At 44.4% G+C, this 27,743-nt stretch overlaps 1 protein-coding gene across 5 annotated transcripts in view; it reads right to left on the bottom strand.

Annotated features, from left to right (window-relative positions):
* PDE7B (phosphodiesterase 7B) overlaps positions 1-27,743 on the bottom strand; it is a 1,355,672-nt gene that overhangs the window by 148,027 nt on the left and 1,179,902 nt on the right. For all 5 annotated transcript variants that reach the window (XM_069606749.1, XM_069606752.1, XM_069606748.1 and 2 more), the window contains one exon: positions 17,014-17,165. In XM_069606749.1, the coding sequence (XP_069462850.1) occupies positions 17,014-17,165 (152 nt within the window). The remainder of the gene's footprint in view (positions 1-17,013; positions 17,166-27,743) is intronic.

The following is a 27,743-nucleotide window of genomic DNA, read 5'->3' on the forward strand; positions in this document are numbered from 1 at the left end:
AGGATATGGCTCCTCTCACTACACATAAAGTATGTCCAGCTGTACATTTTTTACAGGCGACATGGTTTTCCATGAATACGGCTATATGCTCTGCATATTTGGACAGAACCACTCTTCCCCAATGTGTGCAGCAAGTACGTTGTTACCCAGATGAGTAGGATAGTGCAATTGCATGAGCACAATCTGCAATAGTGCTGTTGGAATCACTAGCTTGCCTCTGCTCTCCTGTCGCCACAAAGCATCTGCAGGGGATATTGAACATCCTCTTCTCACCTATAATTCTTTCTCCTCTATTGTTGCCCTTCCCTGAAATTCCATTATTTGCGTGGCTGGCAAGGTATTATATCCTTTCTTTAGAATCATATTGCGCACACAAATACGTGTGTTTGATGGGGTATCAAAGTTTGTGAATTCAGAGAAATATGCTGCATGCTTTGATTCCATGTCTGCAGCGTCATTGCCTGGGAGACAAGGTCCTCTCCCTCGTGTGGGTCTGGCCCTTTATGACTGCTATGGCTGATGGGAGTTTCAGCACGTCTATGAGCCTGCCCAAAAGCGGTGTGTGCTGCAATGTTGTGCCATCAACACGTTGGAAGCCCCTCCTCTGACATCGTGACAGCCCAGTGTGTACTGTAGATGCCACGTAGGCGGAGTCGTAATACACTGACTTCCTGTTCCCTGTATGCTTCTAATGGTCATTATGGGAGCCACTAATTCTGCTGCTTGCACTGAAAAATGTGAAGGCAACCTCACGCCTGCTATTACTTCGGCTGTTTTGTCAATCTTTATTATCACCACTTTCGTCCCCGTATGTCTATCTCCCGTTGTCTGGTCTATCAGTGAAGACCTGTCAATATAAAGCACTTGTCCCCCATCAAGTGGCTTCTCCCCCATTTTGGGAAGGTCATCATACATCATAGTCTCCCTCCTCCACTGGTTCAGTTAGAAATGTCACATGGTTTGCAGCCGTGCTCCTTACCACCTTTATTGCTGGTTTCAAGATAATTACCTCGTATCCAGAATCTCTCTGCATGGTCAGCGTACTCTTGGGCCTTTCAAGGATTGCAAAGAGAGAATGCTCCACGTAAAGCATGGTGCTGCATCCCATCGCAATACTCGTTCACATTTCTACCACGAATATGGCAGCAGCCAGAGCTTGTTCGCATGGATTATGTCCTCTCATCACTGGGTCTAATCACCCACTATAATAGGCCAGTGGCTTGTGCTTTAAGGTAGTCTTCTGCATGAGTACCGGAGTCATTAATACTCCATTGGAGTGTGAGAACAAATAGAATTCGTCATGGTGGTCTGGGATCCCTAACACTGGGGCTTAGCATATTGCTTTTTTCAGCTCCTTGAAAGCTTCAATCATTTCATGTGTCCATAGCACTTGAAGTCCCCTCTCTGTTCCTCCCTGTGTCCGTTTAACAAAGGCTCACATATGTATTATAGTCAAACACAAAGGCTCTGCAATAATTGCAGATGCCCAAGAACTGCTGCATTTCTCTCACTGATCACCTCCGCCCTTTCTGGAATCACTTTTCACCCTCCCTGCAATATCAGTTGGCTGATATATAGCACTTCCTTCTGGCAATATTGTAATTTTGCCTTGTCAACCTTGTAAACCTTTTCTGCCAGTACTGTCAACAAGTATTCTGAGTCATTTCGACACTGTGCCTCTGACTTGCTACAAATCAAAATGTCGTCCACATACTGTATGACGGTGCTCCCCATCTGTATGTTGCCAAGATCCATCAGTAGGGCCCTATTGAAGATAGAAGGTGACTCACAGTACCCCTGTGGTAATCTTGTGTGTTTCCACTTCCGGTTTCTATATAAAAGGAGGCCAAGTTCTATGACTCTGACTATTGCTGTGAAGTGGGTAGCTTCCATCGGGATGCTACACAGAATTGCCACTGGATTATTAACTAACGGGAATACTGCTTCAACGATTTGGTCCAAGGGACGCCCATCCTTGATAAAATGCCACAACCACCTGATCGCCTTTTTTACAGGGTACACTGTGGTGTTACACTGCGATTCTGAGCGTACCAGAATGCCTTGCTTCTCTAGTGCGGCGATCGTCCCATAAATATCTTTGTCTGCTTCCTTTGATAGGGGATACTATCTCACCCTTGGTAACATAGCCCCTGGTTTGAGCTCTATCTTGACTGCCCCATCCCTTTTAGTATACACATGTCATAGGGAACACTGGTCCATATGATGCTGGGTAATTTCCCCAAGTCTTCCTTATGAAATGGTGGTGGTGCTTTTTTTTGCAACACAGACATTCTCTGTGGCACTTCCCTGTAATGGATTGTCACCCAGTATGTAATGCTTATGTCAAATACCACCTTGTGATCTGATTGATTGTCCTGAAATAGTTCCTCATCTGTCACGTCAGCCAACCTGTATCCCTCCCCCACTGCAATCACTGTTCTCCATGATCATCCTGTGTTGTCAGTCTCATGCAATGCTAGTGTCTCGTCTCTCACTATAACTGTCTCCAGTTCTATTGGCATCCCCTTTCCTTCCTGTTCATTTAAGGGAATCTCTGGTCTAAATAAGCACTCGTTTGGTATGGGTAACAGCCTGCCCTGTCTCCCTGGGAGCCACGCTATCAATACCTCCACTCCATATTGAAACAACTCAGTGCCTACTGGTACCCCCTCTGTACCGTCTACCCGCAATATGCCTGAATGAGTACCCTCGCGTTCATGTAATGAATTCTTGGTGTCGAGCACACTATCCCCTGGTCTGTGAATGCAATGGTCATGTTATGTTGGCTCATCATGTCTCTACCCATTATGTTCAGCAGTGTATGTGGGGGGTATAACAGCAGTATTGTCAGGTCGTGTTCTCCCATGGAAAGTGGAAGTATGTCAGTAAAGGAACCAAATCCGTAGCCCCAGAGAATTCCTGCGCATTCATGGTGATGCCTGACATTGGGTATCTTCCTTCCCTAATACAGGACCGAGTCGCCCATGTATCCACAAGAAAGGAGAAAGTCTTGTCATCTATTGTCACCCCTATAGGTGGTTCCTCAGCTGGATTGGGTGTGATGGATAGCATTGAACACACCAGGTGTCTGTAGGCTGTCCTTTTGTGGGTATAATGACATTCTCATCCCGGTGAATGGATTGCCCCCTACAACAGTCGCTCCCCCCAGCTTTCGCATAGGAGTCGGCATCATGGAGTCTGCGTGTGTCGTGGTTATGACATTCTGCAGTGCTTGTGCCTGCTGTGGTGTTTGTGATGGCTGCATGTGTCCCTGTATTTGTGATACATGCGTCATGGGCTGATATGGCTGCAGTTGCATGTCCTGTGTGTACATCTATCACGGAGCGTATGTCTGTGCTTGCCTGTGATCCTGGGCATAATAGTCAGTCTGCTCTGTCTGATATGTGAGTTGGTGGTGCACTCCCCCATTCTGGTGCATCCCACCCATGTTCCTACACACTCAAGATATGTGGGCCATTTGTCCACACACCCAACATTATATGGGACTCCGGTCAGTATTTGCTGTCCCCCAGGAAATCCCTCTGTGCTCTGTTGCATTTGATAACCAAACCCTCTCCCCTGAGGTGCACCTTTTCGTCCCTGTGACAAATGATTCATATCCATCCTCCCTGAAAATCCTACCCCTGCTATTTGTGATCTGTTCTGCATATGCCGAGTAACAACTCCCTCCCCACTCATTAGCATTGCCCCTTCCATTGTCTACTTGGATAATTTATTCTGCACTAACTTCGATTCTTCTTGTTTTCTTTCCTCATGCTTCTTCCTTGCATTCTCTTGCATCAGTCTACAGTAGTGCCCTATGGTTAGCTAAAATTCTATCCAATGCTTAGCCTCCATCACCACTAGCTTCCTAAGCTGTTTTTGCACCTGCTTGGGCAACCCTTGACATAATATGTGGTACAATTACCCCACTGTTTTGTCCCATGGCTCACTCGTCTCGAGGTGCCATCGCTCTTGAATCTCTTGAATATATTGAAGTGGGTCTTCATCCTCACGCATTTTGCGTGCCATAATCACGCTTATATCCGAGGTGTCTGGGTATTGCACCCTTTAGAGCTTGCCATTAAGCCGCTAGGCAGTTATTGAATGGCATGCCATTGTGTGCCGTGCTCTGTGCAGCTACTCTGGGATACCCTGCCCTTTTCCATACATCGTCTGCTACCTTCCCAAGAGTGGCTGAAAGTAAACTCTTCATGTCACCCACCACTCATGTCATCCCCGCTGTCAGTCTTTCAAGCTCATGAATCCATTTCCCAGGCCCAGCAGTCAACAACCGTAGCTTGAATCTTAAATTGTCTTTGTACATTTGCTACCACTGAATATACTGAGGCCGCCCACCAACCTTCTTCAATAATGGGAACTGTGTCAGTCTTGTCCCTGCACCCTGTCTACCCATGTCCTTAGTGGAGGTGAACGGCCTTGCAAGCTCTGTCCATTTCCATCCTAGAGGGCTTTGAGCCTCTGCGCATACAGAGTGATATCATCCATGTTGCGCGATACACCCTTAGGACGGGGCACTCGCCCTTCAATGTCCTCCTCTCCTCTGTCCATGTCTTCTTCGCCTCCCCATACTGTGTCTCTATCTGGGCTTGCACCCCTGGTGTGACGAGAGGATCTTTCCTCTTCGTCGTCCTCACTCTGCTGTGGATTCTCGTCTGACCCCATGTTCCTGATACTACTGTCACTGTCCCCTTCTCCTCGTCCTCGAAGCTAAGCCTCCTTAACATTGGGTCTTCCCGCTGCTTTCTCTTTGCTCGATATGTACTCTCGCATTCCCCCCTCCCTGACAGTCCACTAGCACTCCTACCTGCCCGTAGGACAGCTGCACGGTTTCTCCTACTCCTATAGAGGTCCCAACCTTCTTCATATCCCTTCCCCATCCTCATCATCTAAACGTGCCAAGATCGTCTTAATCTCCACCGCCCTCAAAGAGCGACTCACTCTGCTCTCGTCTCTGTCCCACTTGCATATCCGCTCCTCTTCGTCGCTGCATCGGCGTTCTTTAACGAGCCGCTCGACTTCTAACTTCCTTTTCTCCATTTTATTTGCAATTGCTTTTCCCACTCTTCTTCAGCTTTCCTCCTTGCTATGTCCTCCAGCTCTGTTTTCTTTTCTCCTTTTCTTCCCTTTCTCGTGCTTTTGCTCGCTGCCTCTCTTTTTGCAACCTTTTGCTTTCCTCCTTCTCTTCTCTACACCTTCTATGTACTTCCTCCATTATCTCTGCCCATTCTTTAGCTTCCTCCTCCACGTCTTTACTACTCATTAGTTCCTTTCCCACGTGCCTTGTCTCACTTGCCGCTTTCCCGTCCAGTTTCAGCAATATCTGTCTGCCTACCCAATCATTCGGGACCATCCATTCTTGGTCTTAGCTGAGCCCTGTCTTCCCCAGGTCATTCTCCTTTAGCTTTGCATGCAGTTTGCTGCACTCCTTACAATCGCTGCTTATATATATAGCATTTCTTTACCCATTTGCTTTGCGCCACTAATGCATCCCTGCCATTATACACTGGACATGCGAAAGTGCGATTGGTGTATCCCGCTGCTGCTTTTAACTCCTTTACGGGGTAAAATCTCTTGCTTTCTGTTGGTGCATCTACGTCTGGGGTTTGAGGAGGAGGGGGAGGCAAGGGCCGTTCACCTTCCATATCCCGCTGACTCAGCATCCAGTGCCGCTGGATCGAGTCCCCTTCCTCGTTCTGAAACCTTTTCCATAACTCTAATATGGCCATTCACTTGCTTAATTTTATCCCCTTATATAGGCTGTATGTAAATAAGTGTTCAACTGTTGCTGCACACATTTGGAAAAGCTTCTGTCTTTGGGCCATGGCTTTGCCAACTTGACCTCAGTACTGCAAGTCTATTCTGCTCTATACTTGCATATTTTGTCTCGATACCGGAGGAGAGACTTGCATAAGAGTTGGAGAGATGTATCCCTTATTTTGTCACCTTATGTAACACTTGTTAATACTTACTTGACCTCAAATTGGGATTTCGACACATCCAACTTTACCTATCAATTTTGCAATTCACGATCTCAATACTGTCTCTCAGATACCATGTATTCATATCATAACAGTGCAATTCAAACTTTTCTTTAGCCTCTCCGGCTCATCACCATCATTGCGGTGTGCTCCGTGCACCACCCCACTGCAGTCCTTCGCCCTGAAGGCTAAAATCACAAGTCCACTTCTGCGCTTTTCAAGCTCCTCCACCAATGGCCCAACACTAGTTCTCAAACTGAATCGACAGTCTAACCACTGAAATCCACCACTTGCAGTGCACCTCAAGTCCTTTTAAACAACCTCACCAGTGACGTCACCGAAACCTTAGACGAAGAATTCTCAATGCCTGACCCTTCAGCATATATGTCCGCTTATTAACTACCCAAACACAATGACAAACATGACGTAACACATACATGACCATCTTCCTTCCTCACTAACAGGGTAAACCATTAAGTCACGTGGTCCCTATTCTATTGCGTCACCGTTTAGGAATACATCCCAGAGAGATAAAATAGGAAACCACCTTCTGTGATATAAGCTACTCACTAACGCTAACACCTATACACAGGTAAACCATTCATAATCATCCATAAAGCAAGCCAAACCCACAGGAAAACAATTATTTATTTATTTATTCAAAGTTTTTTTCATCTGCAAGCTAAGCTGACAACCCGAACTGACCGTCTAAAGAACAGGTAATTGTTACACAGAACGAAAAGCCCACTACAAAACATCAAGCTGAACATTTCCTTCCCCCTACCTTTGCCATATAGTTGAGTCTTTACTTACCCTCTGTGGTTTGTTGAAGCCCCTCAGATACCGACTCTCCTACAACCTACCACTCTGCCGTCCGGTCTGCTAGGTGTCTCACGGGAAGCGGGCAGGAATTTCCTCCAAAGGCAGCTCCTGTCGACCTCATCACCTTTTGGCCATGCATGGTTTTAGGCATCCGTTTCCACGGGTAACCGCACAGCCCCTCAGGCATGCAGCAGGATGAGGCAGCTTACTGTCAAAAGGTCTTAGTGACCATCCCTCTGCTACCACTTATTGTAGCGGCAGAGGCTCTATAGCAGTTACCCCAATTACCAGCAGAGAGACATTCGAGCCCATAAAACACTCCCCACTGCAAGAACGGAAGACTGAGCCATAGGGCAAGGTTTCCAGTCTTTATTATCTAATAAGCGACAGGGATCATACTAGAAAAACATGAATTCTCCAGGGGTTCTCGTCTTCTGAGCATGTGTCACCCAGTGTTATCCAGGAGTGACATTGCAAAACCAAGCCCCGTCTCCGAAACCTATCGGCCATTCACATTGGTCAATTTAAGCGAACTAGATATATGTCCTATAGGGGTTCATTCTTTGATTGGATTGCCATATCTGGTGGCTCCTCCTCAGACCACCTCTGCATATTTCAATCTACAATGTTGCAGGGTCACAGGAAGACCATTGGCTCCTGCAACATATTATGTCTTCACGTGAAAGGTGACTCTGGATTGGGTAGAGTGGATCCTCCTAGCCCTGGGACCCTGGACGATTACCAGACTGAGTGTACCTTCTTAAGGCAATGAGAATGATCATGGAGGGGCTTTGTGTTCCCTAATGATGCCACTTCTGCTCACCTAAGCCTGGGAGAGTGCATTCAATTGGCAGTTCGTAAGCAACACTTGTATCTTTTCAGCTCTGATTTGGTGGGAACAGCTTCCCTTCATCCACCTCGATTGAATGGGCATTCCCATGTTTTACTGGGTCACATGTGTCGAGACCACGAAATGTAGCTCTCTTGCCTCTAATTATGAGGATTTTAATCTGAATTTCTCGCAGGTGGCTTATGGTCTTGTTAACCAGGAACTTTTCGTCTCCACTCGCCCTTGGCTGGGTGGATCGTTTCTGCTTGCCTCTGGCTGCAGCAATCATGCAAGCCCTTCCATGTACTCAAAGCTTGACATAGAGATATGTATGTCTGTCTGTCATCTACCTGCGTGAGTCATAAGCATTTGTTTTGTGTCTACATGCAATAAGCTAATGAATGTTTGTGTAACTTTGTGAATGGATGGCTATGTACTTCTTGTCTAAGTGTGGCTATGTCATGATGTCACTGATGACGTTATTGATTTCATGATTTCCAGTAGTCGACTTGTTCGATTGATGGCATCTCCATCTACTCCAGATCATCGACTGGTTATGGCCTGAATTGCTGTCTGAGAGAGTAATGTTTCCCACATCTGCGATACATCGATGATGGCGGTGAAGGGCCTAAGAGTGAGGTGCATCTGTAATGTCTCAATCTTTGGGCGGAGAGTCGTGTAGGGGTCATGATGGCTACACTTGGACCTCCGTTTTCAATGTTGCACGGAAAATTGCAGTCAGTGGTTCTGGTGACCTTTCACAGTGTTTTCCTTTGGAAATCTGGACAATTATGTAGGTGGTGGGAAGGTATTTGAGTGTGTGAGGGAATGCCTGAGTTAGTGATTAGTTGAGTGGATGAATATGTAAATATATGGGTGAATAAGTGTGTTATTAAGGTACGTAAGGATGTGGGTCATGTGAATGAATGAGATGCACACGATTAAAGAGTCTGTTGATACAAACACTCACAAAGTCATGCACAGACCCACTCACACACATTAAGGTTAGCAGACAGTTGATGAGACACAAACTCACTCACGCCAAGAGTGAGGGGATTGGATGGATGGGTGAGGGAAGAGTGTGAATTAAGAGACCCACAGCACCTCACACTCAGTGTGAATAAGTGAGTGGTCACACACATTAACACGCACAAACACACACATGCACACACACACTCTCTCTCTAGCTCTCCCTCTCCTTTCTCTTCAGGAGAGACAATGTTATATTATGTTACTTGATATTTGTATAGTGCCTACTGACAGTGATATGGTCTCTAAGCACTGTCTGTTGAATAGTCCTTCGACAGACTGTAGTCTGAACAAAAAACATAAAAATAAAAGACCATTTTATTGCATGCAAATAGTTTTTAGAATTCATGCTACTGTTCAATTAATAGGATTGATGAGTTTAGAGAGATTACATTGCATGGTCAGTATAGAGTGTTGAGGTGCAGAAAGAATTGCTACGTCAATGAATATGTGACAGATGCAGCAATATTTTCATTGGACTGTGGGTCGCATTGCTAGTGGGGGAACAGTCTATTATAGATTAGTCTATTAACCCAAAGGGCAACTGTCTACACTTGAGGGCTCTGCTATACTTTACATGTAGGACACATGCACACTGAATAACACACAGTCATGTGAAAAGTACATGCCCATGTGTCAGTTATATCAAAGATACATTCAATGCAAGCCCATTTGTCTGTAACATCGTGTTAATGTAGAAGCATTTTTTATATTGTATGAAGTGTTGCAGTGTTGAACAGGTTGATGCAGTAGACATGTTTTATATTGGATGCAAATATAGTTCTGCACTGTTGAATGTCGTGAAAACAATCTTTAGTATTTGTAGTAATATGTATACATCAATAGAGAGAACATACAGCCTGAGCTGTCCCTGGAGGCTGAGTTAGTTAGACTGCTGAAAGGCAGAGGTGGATGAGAGGCAAACATGCTAGGTAGGGGAGATCGGCCGGATGCCTGTCTTTCTGTATGCAGGGAGTCCGGCACCTTTCTGTTGTGTTATGTTACTATGCTTTGATTATCACCTTAAGGCTATGAGATGCTTTGTTGCTTCTACAGCTCTTTATTCTGCAATAAGGTTACCTTATAGGACAGAGGGGCAGGGAGGGAGTCTTTACAGTTGCAAGCCAACAATGTGAACACCAGTGCGCCTAGAGATTAGCACTGAGCGTCTCCCCTGCCAGTCAAAAAGCCAAGGTGGAGAGAAAGGGCATGCCACGGAAGTGAATGTGCTTCAAAACGGACTCACAGGCAAGAGCAACCTGCCACAGAAGTGAATGTCCTCCACAGCGGACTCACAGGCAAGAGCAACCTGCCACAGAAGTGAATGGGCTCCAAAACGGACTCACAGGCAAGAGCAACCTGCCACCGAAGTGAATGTGCTCCAAAACGGACTCACAGGCAAGAGCAACCTGCCACAGAATTGAATGTCCTCCACAGCGGACTCACAGGCAAGAGCAACCTGCCACAGAAGTGAATGGGCTCAAAAACGGACTCACAGGCAAGAGCAACCTGCCACAGAAGTGAATGGGCTCCAAAACGGACTCACAGGCAAGAGCAACCTGCCACAGAAGTGAATGGGCTCCAAAACGGACTCACAGGCAAGAGCAACCTGCCACAGAAGTGAATGTGCTCCAAAACGGACTCACAGGCAAGAGCAACCTGCCATAGAAGTGAATGTCCTCCACAGCAACCTGCCACAGAAGTGAATGTGCTCCAAAACGGACTCACAGGCAAGAGCAACCTGCCACAGAAGTGAATGTCCTCCACAGTGGACTCGCAGGCAAGAGCAACCTGCCACAGAAGTGAATGTCCTCCACAGCGGACTCTCAGGCAAGAGCAACCTGTCACAGAAGTGAATGTCCTTCACAGCGGACTCTCAGGCAAGAGCAACCTGCCACAGAAGTGAATGTCCTCCACAGCGGACTCTCAGGCAAGAGCAATCTGCCACAGAAGTGAACGTCCTTCACAGCGGACTCTCAGGCAAGAGCAACCTGCCACAGAAGTGAACGTCCTCCACAGCGGACTCTCAGGCAAGAGCAACCTGCCACAGAAGTGAACGTCCTTCACAGCGGACTCTCAGGCAAGAGCAAAATGCCACAGAAGTGAATGTCCTTCACAGCCGACTCACAGGCAAGAGCAAAATGCCACAGAAGTGAATGCCCCCCACAGCCGACTCACAGGCAAGAGCAAAATGGCACAGAAGTGAATGTCCTCCACAGCGGACTCACAGGCAAGAGCAACGGTGATCTGCACAGCTTGTACATTTGGAACCCTTTTAATGAAATTTTTTTAGGATTAGTGGCCAAGGTGAGAGGTGATGGGTGAGTCAGGAGGAGTACTCACACTTTCATTCATGGACACCTATATGCACACACAGAAACTGGTTTTGGCGACGTGAACACGAAAGTGTGCAAGTCTGTACTTTCCCCAGGAGAATAGTTATTTAACAGTTTTGCAACCAATAGAGCTTGACACTCGTGGATCCAATTGTTTGTCCTATCCATGTGAGGACTGGCACAAGTACAGTCCATTTAAGCATGCAAAAGATCTTTTAATGGTTCTGCCACAGAGGTAGGATGGCATGAGCAGACAATAAGAATATTTTGAATATGTGAGAGTAGGGACATTTTGGAACCCATGAAAGCTTCTCTGAGCTTAAACTGCCTCGTCCAGAACCTGTTTTACCAAGTACCAAGGCAGTCATCAGTATCAACAGGCCATGAAAAAAGGAGATAGCTGCAATTACAAAAGGTGGGCAAGATGCAGCATTTTGGAGAGATGAATATGCAGCAAACTAAAGTTTTATGGAGAGAGGTTATGCATGCTTGGTGGGCCATTGTGGAAACAAGCAGGGCCTAATTGAAAGGGTCAATATGAACAAGTGGATGAATTTAGTGAAATGGGCATAGAGCCGCACTGGGACAAAATGAGATATAGTTATATGGGCATTCTGGGGTATTACCAAAACTGTTGTTTTGGGCATACTGCTGCAGCTTGAAACCAGCAAATGTGGGTATTTATTTATTTATTTATTTATTTTACATTTGTATAGCGCACAAGGCAGCTCCTAGACATCGCGGCGCTGTTACTTGTAGTTACACTTAGTTACAGGAACAGTACATTACATTATGCATTTAGGTGAAACAGTACATTACATTATGCATTTAGGCAGGTGTAGGTTAGGGTAGCGGAGGTGTGGCGTGGTTAGGTGAAAAGTAGTGTTTTGGCAGCTTTTCTGAAAGCTAGGGGAGAGCTTTCACCTCGAAATGAAAAATAAATAAAAATGGCAAAGGGTAGAGAGGGACGGGTAAGGAGGGACGTGGGCCCTCGACGGGTCCGCAAGGACCTGAAGGGGTGGGGGGGTTAGGATGCTACTGCTCAGTGCAGAATCCTGAGGGTAGCGGCGAAACAGAACACCTGTAAGTTAACTCCTGACTGTATAGTGAAGTATTAGGGGAAATGATAATGAGGGTATATGGGGAATCCCGCAAACTGGTAATTTAGGCATAATGGGGCATTATGTAAAGCACTAATAGGGGCTTGCTGGTAAATTATGAACAATATAACTACCGGCATATGAGAAGTTAGGGTAGCTGGTCTGTTGATTACTCCAGCACTTATGAAAACTGAAAATGTGGATTTATTTTGGAATAATGGCAATTGATGATGTGAGAATACCGGGGCCATGCAGAAACTACCACACGTGACATAGCAGGGCTTTGTAAAAACTGGAACTCTTGGCATACTGGGAATAGTACGGATCCTGGTAATGTGAGGGAACTGATGCCCTGTGATAAGTGATATTGTAGGCATTCTGAATGCTAACTTGGGAAGTGAGCATGCCAAGGCATTATGATATCTGGTAATCCGGGCAAAGTCGGGAAATTGTGCTTTGGTTATCCATGTATACTGGGCCGTGATGATACTGCCTAGTGGGGCTAAATGCAAATTGAGCCATGTGGTCACTAAGACATAGGGCAACATTGTGCAATCATCATAATGTAGCATGATCAGAAAAGGGCAAACATCACAAATCCCAGTCCCCTACCGACAAATCATATCGCAGAACTAATGCGTTGCATAATAAGAAAGGCTATACTAAGCCCATTTGTCTACCAGAATCTAGAATCTAAGAAACCCAATCTGGCAATACTGAAAGTTTTAAAATGTATCCAGAACTAGAGCTGCACATGGATAAAAATAATAATAATAGTAATAAGGTTACTTCTGCTCAATCCTTGCTCACTTTTTTTTAATTTACCATATATGCTGTTAGAGAGTCAATGGGCCTCATTCCGACCCTGGAGTTAACCAAGGCGCTATTAGCGCCCTGGTTGACGCCGTTATTTTTCCGACTCCGCCATGGTGAATGGCGGAATTACCGCCCCATTCCAAGGTTGGCGGGGTCGGTAATTCCCCATTCACCAAGGGCACTTCCCCATTCCCATTTTTGCCCCATAGGGCTCAATGGGAATGGGGAAGGCGCTAATTACGGCACCGTAAATTACGGTGCCGTAATTAGCTCCTAGGTCCCTTTGCGGGTTGGTTTTTTAACGCCTGCAAAAAGCAGGCGTTAAGTACCAACCCGCAAAGGGAACTCGGAATAGGGCGGTAAGGGTTTAACGGCACCAGTCTCGATAACGGTAACCGTTAACCCTTACCGCCCTACTCGGAATGACCCCCAATATCCCAAGATGACTGAGTATATGCATCACCTCATCTTGATGGAGGAGAATTATGTAATTAGTTTACCACCTTTGAGCTCTTGTCTAGTTTTGATCTAAGAATTTTGAATGAGGTGATAAGTAATCCAGATACTTGGGTGTGGGCAATCCTAATTAATCACAGTAGATACGAAGTTAAAAGAGGTATATGCGGTCTGCAGCAGATGTGGGAGTCAGTGCAGTCAGGGAGAATACACTTTTCAGGGTATATTTCTAGTTTTGATCTAATACACAGAATGAATGAACATCATGTCTAAGTCCGCTTTAGATTTTTTCCCTGCCAATGCCGATGATGTTATCATTGTTGTTGCGCCATTGCAGAGGGGGCTGATTCCAAATGTCCTAAACGAAGCAAATCCACTATTAAAAGGGCCCACACTAGATTCCTCTCCATCATGAGGCCTATTTCAAATGTTCCCCTTATCGGCAAAATACTTGAGGCAGAGGTTACTGCTCAGTTGTCATCACTAATTGAACAGTCTATATGATATGATATGATATGATATGATATTTTATTTATATTGCGCTCATACACAGGTGTCTACATTATTATCTGATTCCCAGGCAAGGTTTTGCCCAAAAATAAGCACGGAAGCAACTGTCCTTCCAATGCAGGAGGAGTTGCTTGGCCCTACACTGGGCTCAACCCTCATGGACTACTGTTTTGTCTGTGTGGTCACTCAGGGAAGGATAACAACCTTACGATTGTCAAAAGGGTAGGGAGAGGGTTACATCTAACATCAATGGCCCAACTTGGCACTCATGTTTTTTCACCCTATGTCAACGGAGCAAGAGGGAGAAAAGGGTACAAATAGCATTAGAGGGAGGAAGTAGGAGCACTAATTAGACTTTAGGATGTATGATCACACCTATTACATTGGATGAAGTGGGGCCCCCCTTGAAGCTCCAGATTTCTCCAGAAACGTGAGAATGCATTAAAAGTAGAATGAGTCCCGGCTGATCTTTTTTAATTGAACGCTGAAATGAGGGCCCTGCTTCTCTTCAGCTTTTTTTTACCTCTACCTTGGACACAGAGGGTTATACCATCTTCCTGGGGTATAAGGTAATATTTTCCCCATAAATGATGTTGCCATACATATAGTCGCCGGGAAACGGCATAGGCGACATTATTTATGGGGACAATATATGGGGTGAACGGGAGCGGTGGTGTCCCCCACTCAATTTTATAAAATGTGGGGTTGGCAGGGGTGTCCCCCGCAGGTTCCATATGATAATGTCGCCGCACAAAAAATGGCACCATTCTTGTATGGTGACATTTTTGCGGGGACATGAACACATGGAACCTAAAGAAGTTGGCAGAGATAGTAGCAATTCCTAAAAAGGGTGTTCATTCCCAAACAGAGAACTGCCAGCCAATGTCCACCCCTATAGATGGAACCTGTCAAAGGTTTGGCAAGAGCAGGTTATTTGAACCATGTTCATTCTCAGTGGAGGGGCTCCCACACTTTCGTAAATCAATGTTTGGCAAGATAGTTCTTGCTTGGATTCAAAGCTGTTCAGACAGGGAAAGGAAGATAGACGTGGCACAAGGGTGGGTTTAGTGTGGCAGAACAAAAGAACTGTGGCGGAGCACACCACAATATAAAGGAGGATCAATTCATATTGGCTGTGTTATACAAATATTCAGGGTACAGAGGAGAAAAAAGCAACTCTGGCTCAAAAGCTGCACTGACAATAGAACAAAACACAGCCTCCTGCAGTAAAGGAGACCCCCGTCCCCCGAACACCATCTAATGTCCTAAACCACCAGATATTGAATATGTTTAATATAAGAAATACATATAGACAATTTTACCAGCTGCAGTTATACGGGTTTCACAAACAAAGATAATTGTGACAACTGCCTACATGGGACTGTAGTCCACTCAAGTGCTGACATTTGGGGTCACCTTCAGACAGCTGCTGTGGGCATAAAAAGACTCAGAGAGTGCTATTGTGTTACAACAACTAGGTAATAAACACTACAAAACCCAAAGTAAAGGTGTACAGCTCCCCTTCTACCAAAGTCAAATTAAAGTCGCTTGCACATTGGGGCGCAAAACTATAAAGTGTATGAGCATTCCTGTGCCTCAGAAAAACCCTACTTTTTATACTTTGAACAGCGTTATTGATATGAACACATTCAAAAAGCTCTGGTACAATGGTGTTGACAACCCTATTTACTAAACTATGATGAACACCGCATGTGAAATCAGCAACATGGAAACCAGAACGAGCATTCAATGGAATTCTACGCATGGAAAACAATTCTTAGCCCTTACTGAAAAGGATCATACGAGCGAAGAGCAGAAACCAGGTAGCCTATCCCATGACAAAGAGTTCTGAAACCTGGACACAAATGTAGAAGTGGTGGGATCACATGAGAGAACATTTCCCTGTATTGTTTACATTCACAATACATTTAACGTTGTCGACACATTAGTAAGTAAGTTGACGCCATGGCGGTGGTCTTGTTTGCCCAGCTGTCGATTAATACGGGTGGGGGGGGGCAGTCTGCGAAAGTCAGATGCCCAAATCTGTGCCGAACTGAGAAAGAGCTGTATCACTGCAGGCTGTTTGTGCACAAACAGCCTGGCGTCAACTTACTTGCACATGGATGACGCTCTTCTTACTCAACCAAGTCCGACCACGACTTGATGTCCTGAAGACAGTTTGGTTCTACTTTGCAGCGCTGCTTCATTTCATCCAGCCACTGCCCTTTGTAACCTACCGTACCAGAAACACCAATTAATGTGTCGACAATGTTAAATGTATTGTGAATGTAAACAATCACTACTTTATGATTACTAACTCACCGATATGCAAACTATAAATGTACTTCAAGTATACATATACTATGTGCCACGGCACATAAAGAATTCTGTAAATATGTCTTCCTGTCAGAATAAATCTTCCTGTTTTTTGAACTCCACAGTGACCTCTTTTTCAAGCTAGTATTCTCCTAGCTCTCCTGAAAGGAGTATTGTGACCCCATGTCACGCCTTAGGCCTGGGTAGCCGCTGACTCTACTCCTCTATATCTCTGATATTGATGCAAGTCAAAGAAATATATTATGCACATTTTCATACCATGAATTCATTTTGTAAAATCAACTGAGTTAATTTTCTACAACACAGACGAAATAAATACTGCAATGCTGATGTAATTTATGATGTCATATACATCTCGGTAATCTAAACATTGCTGCACTGATCGGCCTATGATCTCCTCTTTGATGGTTGAGGTTTTGGTGGCAAAGATTGGACACAGAAGGGTTCCAGGTGAGTGACGTACTGGAGCTCTGTGATTGACATCTCATGCCGCCCGACTCTCCCCTATTCCCATCGCCTTCGAAACTCAATGAGAACTTGTGCTGCTTTTAGACCACTCTCCACCTTCTGGACTCACTTACTAATTACTAGACAAGACCTGCAGCAGTGGGGGTGCAAGTTGCCATTGGCGGCGGGCTACGCGAAACAACACTGTTGCAGACCAATTTAAATGTCGTATATTCAATTTTTTTAAAGAAACAATCTGTACATTTTATCAAAAAAACACAATTGGACAAAACATCATATTGCCTTGAAAATGAGCCGTCGTTACTTACCCGCGCTTGCCCAAGGTAGTCCTCATCCAGTAAGTGCAGAGACGCTTGAGGTACGATGCCGCGGAGCAGCCGTGATGCATGAAAGTACCTCTGGAAGCTTAACAGTCGTTTCACCTTTTTCTTAGTGCCAATTTCCCCTGAGTGTGTTGTATCTGTCAAAAGAAGTTCAAATCAAAACCATCACTGATTGGTCAGACGCAAGCTGAGCAAAGGCACCTCAGACTGCGGCAGTTATGCTTAGGCCAGATGCAAGGATGTATACCCCTCCCATGCAGCGCGTCATCGTGACACCCCTCTCTTACATTGGCCCAGATTTCATGTTCTCAGGGTCAAGGCAGCTCCGACTGGTGACCCTCTACAACTGGTCCCCTGGGCAGCTGCCATGAAAGGCAATGTTGTAGCGCTAACTCTGTCTCCACCGATAACGATGGCCAGAAAAAATGTATCACACATATGTGCACCTTACAGGAATTTAATGTTATGCATTTATTTAAGTGTTTAATACGCCTCAAACAAATCTGCTTATTAGCGGAGCTCGTTGACCATCAGAAAATATAAAACAAGAGTGCAAAAAACATGGTAAAAGAATGAAATAAAAATGTACAATTTCAAGACGCACAAATTTAAAACATGCCGTCAAACGGATATCAAAGCGATCGATTTATGATCTGCAGCGGCCATCTTGGAATGCCAATATTTTCAAAAGCCTTGTGCGAGCAGCGCATGGTAGTGCATGGTAGTTACTTGCCATTAATGGGCATTGGTATATTGAATGTTATTGGTGCAATGGACCTATTAATCCAAGGGTGCTGACCAACCTATCGACAACATATTTTTATGAAAACTTTGAACAGTCACAGACGATATGGAGCACTCCAGGACTACTAACATGTCTACGCGTGACAAATCGGAGAAGAGCATGGTGGAGCTTAAATGCCGGATTTCGATGCTAACTTCCCAGCGGTTAATTTCTCTACAACAAAAAAAAGCAAGCAGGTGTTATTGTCCACCACACATCTTGAAGTCAGAAAAGGAAGAAAGTCAGTATTTGCCATTCCAAGCAGTTCAGCCTGCAGTCCTTCTTTCCACTGCCTTTCCATTCTTGCCTGACCACAACAACAAAGTCAGAAAATGAAAGAAGCATCAACATATGTGTTTAGAGTCTTCCTCCTGTAGTGACCTGCATGGAGGAGATCCAGACAGACGTGACAGTGACACAGCTAAGAAAAATGCTTTGGGAAAAAAGTGGTGGGGTCTTCGGCAAGGTCAGAATCTGTCAATAACAAATCTGAATTATGAATGGGCAAGACTGAGTCAAATCCAATTCAGATTCCAATGTTTCGTCCATTGTATATCTTTGGAGTCATTGGGGACCAACAGAACAGTCCAAGAGGGGCACGCAGGTGACCAGTCCCCTTGGCGCCCTTCTCTTTTCTAGTGATTCACCCCTGCCACCAGATGAGCTGCTGCTGCTGCGGCCTTGGCCATTAAACATAAGTGCACAAGAAGTGAAGCTGCTGAGTGGGCTGCAACCCTCCTTCTCTACTCCATGCACTGCATTGTTTGCAGTTGCCAGGCAAGCAAGAGATGTTCATGGCCCCTGCCGCATACTCCATGTGTTCCCTTTTCCAGTTCCCGCGGTTGTGTGATGATGGTGGGTCCTCCTCCTTTCAACCCCTGCGGCAGAGAGAACTTGAAGCCTGAAGCTGCAGTGGAGTTAAGTTAAAATGTGTTTCTATGAGTGAATGCAATATAGGTGTGCATGTATTACATTTGTGTGTGTGTGCGCAAGAGTTTGAATGAGTGTGTGCATGTGCGCAAGTACGTGTGAGTGATTCAGTCTGTGTGCATGAATGTATGTGTCTTGTGAGATTCAGAGCAACTCACTGACTGAATGAGTGTGTGTGCATGTATGATGCCTACATGTGTTTTGATAGGTGTGGGGGCGTACCAGCGTTCTGAAAGTGAAATGCTTTTACAATTGGCAGCATCATGAAAGTGATTTACAGTGGAAATGCTGCCATGTGTTGTAGGTGGCACTTCATCAATGTGTTTGACAGTATGATTGCTTGTATATTTGAGGGTGGAGATACACAAAAGTGAAATACCCAAGCAATACCAGAGAATATTATGTGCAAAGGACCATGAACGTGATTTGAAGTAGAAAGCCAGGGTTATATTGTGGGTGCAAAATCTACGTTTTTATAGCGACAATGACAGCATATACCGTGGGCACAACATGATGAAAGTTTTTTAAATAGCTTTGCTAGCATATGTTGTGGACACAACCTCTTCAAAGTGATGGACAGTGGCAATCCTAGCAGATATTGAGAGTGCTGAATAATGAAAGTGTTTTACTATAACAAAGGTTGCATATAGTGTTGGCACACCAGAATGAATTATATTTACCTTGGCAATGCCAGCATATATTGTGGGTGCAGCATCATAAAAGTGATTTATAATTTTAGTGCTTGCATGCGGTGTGAGCACAATATCATAAAGGTAATTTACAGCGGTAATGCTGGCAACCACAAACAAAATAACAAGCCCAAAAGAGATGTGCAGACATTTAAAAGAGATATTACACACCCATATTTAGCAGAAGAGTATATCAATATCAGATATAGTAGAGGTTCCAGACAACCGTTTCACAAACACACACATCTTGTGACTCAGAACCTGAAACTACATGTGTAGAACCGGAACTAGGCCCTTCTAATCAGCCGTTTTTAGAGCGAGGAAGACCAAGAAGCAGGCCACAGGACTCGAGGTACCAACAGGACGACAATACAGAGCATTTGAAACCAAAGAAAAACTTCAGTGGTGATGGGACAGAACTTCTCAGTAAGGGGCTGTCATTTGTCCCCGCCTTAAGTACTTCGAATTTGACCCTATAAACTGAACTAAGAACATGTCAAAGGAAAATAAGACTCCATGTTTTCTTTGACGAAACGGACACACAGGTACTTGATCAAACAGCGACTCCCTTTCCGCAGGTCTCTTCTTTTGTTCCCCCTACTAACACGATGCCTAAGGAAGTTCTGATTTTTGAAAAAAGCTATTTTGAATGGCTTCAAAATAATTGCTCAACAAAGAAAATGTGTACCGTTCAATTTAACTTTAGGTGAGAAACAAGCACTGCAGGCCCTTAAACAAGAACATGGGATTATTATCAAAAGTGCGGATAAGGGAGGGGGCATCGTCATTATGGATGGTGATGACTATGATCAAGAAGTCTTGAGACTTCTACATGATGGCATACGCTACCGAGGTTTACCTGGTGACCCCACTCTCCAAGTGACGAATGAAATATTACGCATCACCACACATGGCCTACAGGCAGGCATTCTCACCAAACATGACTTTGACTTCCTGAACCCTAAAGACATCCAAACTCTGTTTTTTCATATCTTACCCAAAGTGCATAAAGACATAAGACATCCACCAGGACGAGTGATTTTCCCCGCTTGTGGCTCAGAGTTTGAACCGCAGAGCAAATATGTTGCCTTTTTTCATAAACCTCTGACAGTGTCTTGCGAATCATATCTGGCAGACTCTAGATCAGTGATCAATCTCCTAGAGGGCAAGCCATCGCACGAGGACAGCGAACTCCTCGTGACCTTCGACACTGAAGCATTTTACACAAACATACCTCAAGAACAGGCTATGTTAGCCATGAAGGAAGCTTTAGATTCACGCCCGGGTCAGCAATCTGTGCCTACACATTTCATTTTGGAATTGAGGTAGCACTCACTAGGAACTTTTTTTGTATTTAAAGAATCGTTCATTTTACAGCTAAAGGGGACCTCGATGGTGCGCGCCTTTGTGCTTGCTCGGCAAACCTCTAGAGGACCAATTTCGAGCGGGCTTTTGTCCTAAATGACAGCAATTCGTAATTGAGTCATCTGAAAACATACAAACGATTTTTTACAGTTTGGTTGAACAGGTTTCATCCACATCTCAAATTCACTTGTTATTCGAGTTGGTCCGATAAACCTTTCCTTGACCTTACTAATAAAGTTGAAGACAAAAGATTGTTCCCTACCCTGTACCATAAAACCACTGACAAAAATACAATTTTAAATTTTTCAACTTCTCACCCACAGGCGCTGCACGAAAACATTCCGTACAGACAACTTCTTAGACTGAGTAAAAATTGTACAACCGTAACAGACTTTAAAATCCTCCAGAGTAATCTATTGACAGAACGTTGGGCAGCAACAGGTTACACTAAAAACGTCTTAAACATGTGTTTAAAAGAGCAAGAGTGGCCCATAGGAGAAACCTCCTTGAGTCCAACAGGCCACAACAGAATGCTAACAGAATAGTGTGCGCCACCATGTTGTGTGCCGATATGCCAGCCATTAAAGGATAGTTCCGGGACTTTTTTTTTATTGTCCCTACGGGTCGGCCATGTGTTTGTAAGCATAAATCGGTAGATCGTAGGAAACTTTCCTATGGACCTTACCCGACTTTTCGCCCATTATCGCACTCGAAATCAGCCTCCATTTTGTGATAATCCTATCATTCCGCCGCATCGACCTGGCTCACCTGCCTTTGCGGCACTAAATCAAATCCCCCGCCCCTGAAACAGACTTTATCAAAACATTCATATTCCCCGCCTCTATCCGTGACGTGACTGAGCTGCGTAGGCAAACGCGCCCAGGCGTCTTCTACGCGACTCCACACAGACCCCGGAAATCAACACAGATCAGCTCACAATACAGCGCACCACAATTCGGAATATGAAACTGTACTTTGAAATCAAACCGCAAGATTGTAAATGTGGTAAAGTACATTTATTTGACATCAAATGTTTAGAGAATATTCAGCGATTTGCATTTTTATTTGCTCATGTTCCAAAAAGTTCGTATTGAGGAACGCGATGGTCCTTTGCTGTACACAGGGTCTTAGAGCATCTCACAATACAGCACCACAATTCGGAATGTGAAACCGTGGTTTAAAAGCAAACGGCAAGATTGTACATTTGGCAAAGTACGTTTATTGGACATCAAATGTTTAGAGAATATTCAGCGATTTGCATTTTTATTTGCTCATGTTCCAAAAAGTTCGTATTGAGGAACGCGATGGTCCTTTGCTGTACACAGGGTCTTAGAGCATCTCACAATACAGCACCACAATTCGGAATGTGAAACCGTGGTTTAAAAGCAAACGGCAAGATTGTACATTTGGCAAAGTACGTTTATTGGACATCAAATGTTTAGAGAATATTCAGCGATTTGCATTTTTATTTGCTCATGTTCCAAAAAGTTCGTATTGAGGAACGCGATGGTCCTTTGCTGTACACAGGGTCTTAGAGCATCTCACAATACAGCACCACAATTCGGAATGTGAAACCGTGGTTTAAAAGCAAACGGCAAGATTGTACATTTGGCAAAGTACGTTTATTGGACATCAAATGTTTAGAGAATATTCAGCGATTTGCATTTTTCTTTGCTCTCGATCCAAATTAGTTCGTCTTGAGGGAAGCGATGTTCGTGTGCAGTACACAGGGTGTTGGTTTACGATAAAAATAAGCTCTTCTGTCGCACTGATAATCGCATGGCTGTTCCAACAACGAGGCACTAGGCCACCACAACGGTAGGTATGTTGCATCTAACCGTTAGTACCGCGTAAGGGCATACTTGTACTTGGCGATCGTCCCATAAAATGGTCAGGGTGGTAACGTTGTTCACGCGGAGAAGCAACTGGCGGCTGTAGAAGCCGTCCGCCGGTGTCTGGTACTCGTGACACAGACAGTAGTGAATGATGTACCTAAAAACATAAAAAATGAAATTAGTCTCACCATCAGATCCTTATTAAAATTATTCATTTCATAGCGAGGACAGCGCTACTGGGTGTACACAAGTGTTTAAAGGCGTGGCGAGGCATGGAGGGGGGGGAGTGGAGTACAAGGTAAGTAGCATAAAATAATAAATAAATAGGGCCAGCTGGTGGCAAGTGCAAGGTAAGTGCAGAACAAGTGCTGGGAAGGGGGGGCTGTAGGATACTGAGACAGTCCCCCAGTGCAGGGGTTGACAGGGAGGCAGTGCAGGTGGAGAGTGGAAGGGCCCAGGACCGAGGTCGCAGACAGTGGACCAGTTGTAGCAGGGGAGAGGGAGAGAGAAAGCAGAAGCAAAGAGGAAGGTTTTGAGGTGCTTCAGTAAAAGCAGATGTTTCTCCTCCAGATAGTGCGCGGTAGAAAACACTATGCCACATAGAACGAACAAGTACAACTGAACCCGTCTTTAAAGCCACTGTATAGTAATGAAATTGCGGTATAAACTCATCAAAAGTTACTTACATTATATTTGCATTTTCCATTGTGTCTCTGTGTAGGGCAGACCCGAAACACCACTCCTTCTTTGCCGACGTTACTTCTTCTAATGAACGTGGCTCATCGTTTCGTTTCTGAAATTTAATTCATTATCTTTTCTTAGTCTTTCAGGATGGTCCCGGCCTGTCAAGGTCAAATCACAATAGAACCTTATATTGGGTCGTGGGCCGTTCCGCCACCCGAGCAAAACATCAAAGCAGCTGACCTTCACTTTGAGCGAGCACACATTTCTAGTTAGCTCCAGTTAGTGTAAGGGCATCTTGTCTGCGTGCCTTTTTTTTTATTGTCCCTATGGGTCGGCCATGTGTTTGTAATACGGAAACATTCTATAATTTTTGTAAAAATGATTTATATTACTGTTTGGTTTAATTGCAATGGGCCTGCAACATGAGGAGACTCGAGAGAACAGACACTCGAATTACAATCATTTAAACCGTGATGTGTATTTCTCAATGAGCTCTGCTTTAGGTGGACATGGAACAGAGGCAATGTTGGGTGGCAATGCAGTTGTCCCCTGCATAGGTTCGTTCACCACTCCATGTATGTGCCTATCGAGGACATCTACGATAAGTCTCTCAATAAACTCATATTGCATATCCTCAAACACTGGTTTGATCACCCATTGTTTACTTCTTTTAGTGAAGGCCTTATTGTAGCGAAGCGTCCCTAAAGTTCCGGTCGTCCTACTTTGTTGACGGCCAACATTATGGTTATGTGCCAAGACCGCTAGAAGAGTCCGATTTATCATGCCTTCCATGCCAAAATGCAATCTTTTGGGCCTGTACTTTAGGCACATATTGTGGAACACCTCCAAATCTCCTGTGTGGCAGAATTCCGTGAGTCCCCTCAAATCTCTTGTTATAGTTTTATCAAATACAATCTTTTCAATGGCCTTGTGAGTGGGTGATGAAGGAATCAACCACTTCTTCTTCCGTGCCTCCTCTGTGGACAAATGGCCATGTTCACATTTGTGGAAATGCTCATTTGTCGACCATCGATGTACGTTGCTACAGTGCAACATTACTGACCGCCATTTTTCCAGTAGAATTTCCAACGACCCTTCACATGTTTTTGAGCTCCACCAAAGATGGTTGCTGATTGACTTGGACCACTGTGAAATACCTTGCATATCTTTTTTTTTTCCTGCAGCCGACAATTTTTTATTGATTGATTTTGCAAGATGCCAAACGTCAAATTGGTGATTTATATTTTTGTACTGTTCTCTCATTGTCTTGGCAATTGAAACGTGTCTGTCCGTGGCTATCAGGTCGATCACCATTCCCCGCGATTGTAGTTCTTGCAATGATGTCACAAAGCCAACTTTCTCCATGGCCACTGAGGATGTACTTTGTGACACCTGCACGACCACCGAACTCACAATTTTCTTACTTTCCATGTCCTGAAAGTGGTAGGTGCAGTACTTGGCTGAAAATCCTGGACTGTCGCATTGTCCATCACCGGCTAGCCTGAAGCGTTTGCCCGCGAATGTACTTTCCATTGACATTTTTTCCATTCTCCAAGCTTCGCTGATGGCTGGAAATAGATAATCGGTTTGGTATTTGTAGAACTGACTTTTCGCAATGAAATGGATTCCCACAAACTGAAAGAAATACTGTAACTTTTTAAAACTTGAACCACTAAAAAGTGCGGCCGCTGCACAAAGTAGATTGCCTGCTGGCAGTTGCCCCAGCATGGGTTGTGCAGACCATGCGAACGGATGATATTGTGTACAGGTGGCATGTATTTTAAGGTTAGTGCCTCGAATTGCACGAGTCACATTAATCAATGGCTCCCCACATACTTCCCCACCAACCCAATGCCCACATTTCATCATCATAATAATATCCATCAAACAGCTATCGAATACAATGAATTTGGCCTCTTTCCTTATACTGTCACTCTGCATCCCAGCTGGTTCGGCCTGTAACGTTGAGGACATGTCACTCGCATGAAAGGTACAATCTCTGATATCGTCTTCCGCTATGCTGAGTGATATTGATGGTGTTTCATTGTCGTCCACTTCATTCTCTTCCATTGCAACATCTGTTCCTTGTCCGGAGATGGGAGAAAAAAACAATGTCTTCAACTTTCGCGTGCTCTTATTTTTTGCGGGTGTGGATTCTGTGAATTGATCTACGACTGCATCCAAACTACCAGGAGGACATTCACTATCAATGGCTGGTGGTGGTATAGCTCCGTTGTCAATCACTTCATATTCTTCCCATTGGCACGATGCATCTCCAGTCTCAAGTCCCTGCCAAAAGGTTTGACAAGCAACATCTCTCGTTCGCTTCACTGTCTGTGTAGATCTAGTTCTTACACCCACTCGCAACTAGAGGACAGATTAGAAAAGGGATGTTCAGTTTAAACACAACTTACAGTATTGAACTATTGACAGTGAAAGACAACATAATATAGTGAACAGGACACTAACCTTCTTTTGCTTTCTTTTCTTTGAAACTTTCTTTCCTCGAACTTCAACATCTGGACGCTGTTGCTCCGACTCGTGTGTGCATGTCTCCACTTCCTCTCGCGCTGCAACGACTATACTTTCATGATAAGCACATCCATCACTCACTGAGGCTCCATCGACTCGCTGAAACATAGAACTTTCATTAGTATGTATAATAATATTGAAAACACAAAATGTACTTGGGGACCAATACCCATACGTACATCTCAATAGCAAAACACGAATGAACGCATTGTGTAGAACATTCAAACGACAATAGTTCACGCATTGTTGATCTAGTTAGATTGAACTGTCAAGATCCATACCTCGGGCTCCGCATAGACTTCCATTGATGATATTATTGAAGATGACGCTTCAGCAACTCCCTGAAACACAGTAATTGCATTAGTATGGTTTTCTATTTTGTTTAAAAGAACATAAACTTTCTGCAGGCGTCAACGGCTCATCTAAATAGACCTGCACAAATGATCAGTTGTCTAAAATAAATAATGGATATCTAAATATGATTCGATTTGCTCCATCGTTGGAAGTGTCACCACCCAGAGATCTGCATCAACTACTAGGGGTGATGTTCTTGTTGAAGAAGCTCCGTCAGCTCCCTGAAACATAGTACTTGCGTTAATAAAGAAGGAAGTATAGCGGATGTAATCACGTCATTTGATCTCGCATGATTGATCTGTCAGTATCCATACCTCGAAATGCATAAGAACATCAAGGGACGCTGTAACTGCGGTGCACACTTCTGCAAGCTGTTGCGCCGACCCGTAACTGCATGCTCCCCCTTCCTCTTGGACTAATGCTCCATCGACTCCCTGAAACATAGGACTTTCATTAGTAATGAACACAATATTGAAAAAAGAAGACACATAGGAGGGCGACGACAGAAGGACATACCAATGGCTAAAAACGAAAGAAACATTGTGTGTAACAATCACGCTACAAGAATGCAAGATCTGATGATCTCCATCGATGGAACTGTCCGGAAACGTACCTCGAGCATCTGAGTGACATCTACGGTTGTCGTCAATGCGTTGGACTCCTCAGCATCTCCCTGAAAGACAGTACTTGCATTATTTTGGATAACAATAATTATAACTGAAAACAAAGACTAGAGGACGAGTACTGTGGTGTACCATTAGGTAAAATAATTACACGATCAATTAAAACTATTGATTTACATGCCTAAAACAAGTCAGTGTCAGAATAGCTAAGTAAGATTACCCGATAGGCGCTTGAAGTGGCTGATGACTGCAATAACGACACGGATGGAGAATCTTCAGCCTTCATATTGAGTGGATACATAAATGGGGAAATTATTGTTAGCTAATGCTACACACTACCGCAATGCCGAGAGATAAATACGTAAACTTGACTCACCAGTGGAGGGATGTGGACGAATAGAGTGGGAATAGCGGTTGAGAGCAATTTTCGCCTCGCTCGCGGTGTTTTCGTCCTTATTAGCAATGATGTGGAGTACATGTCTGGGCTAAAGTGCCTGCTGCAGATGCGGTATCGATCACCCCTCTTGTCCGCAAAGACTTCTAGGACTCTACTTTCTATCTCAGAGGCTGGATATCCGCAATATCGGACCCATTCTCTTATCTGATCTATTGTCTTAGGGAAAACATGCATTATAGTACCTTCAGATTTGTTATGGGTCTTCGAAGGGCAACCGCCAATGGAACAGGCAGGCATTATGGAAAGTTCTGAAAAGTAAAGATCAACAATTCTCTATGAATACCAATGTGTTAAAACATTAAATGACACATAAAAGGTTCAATGCAAGGTCCGTTTTGGTTCTTGGAACTATACATGTTATTCACATGCGGATAAGTATTTCAATAACTTTCAAAAAATAGAAAAAGTAATTTGACTAAACTCAGAACATGTGACTAGTTCCTTGCATGTACTGTCGTGAAC

This window comes from Ambystoma mexicanum, chromosome 4p (assembly GCF_040938575.1).
Source record: "Ambystoma mexicanum isolate Mex_15411 chromosome 4p, UKY_AmexF1_1, whole genome shotgun sequence".
In the NCBI taxonomy this organism is placed as follows: domain Eukaryota; kingdom Metazoa; phylum Chordata; class Amphibia; order Caudata; family Ambystomatidae; genus Ambystoma; species Ambystoma mexicanum.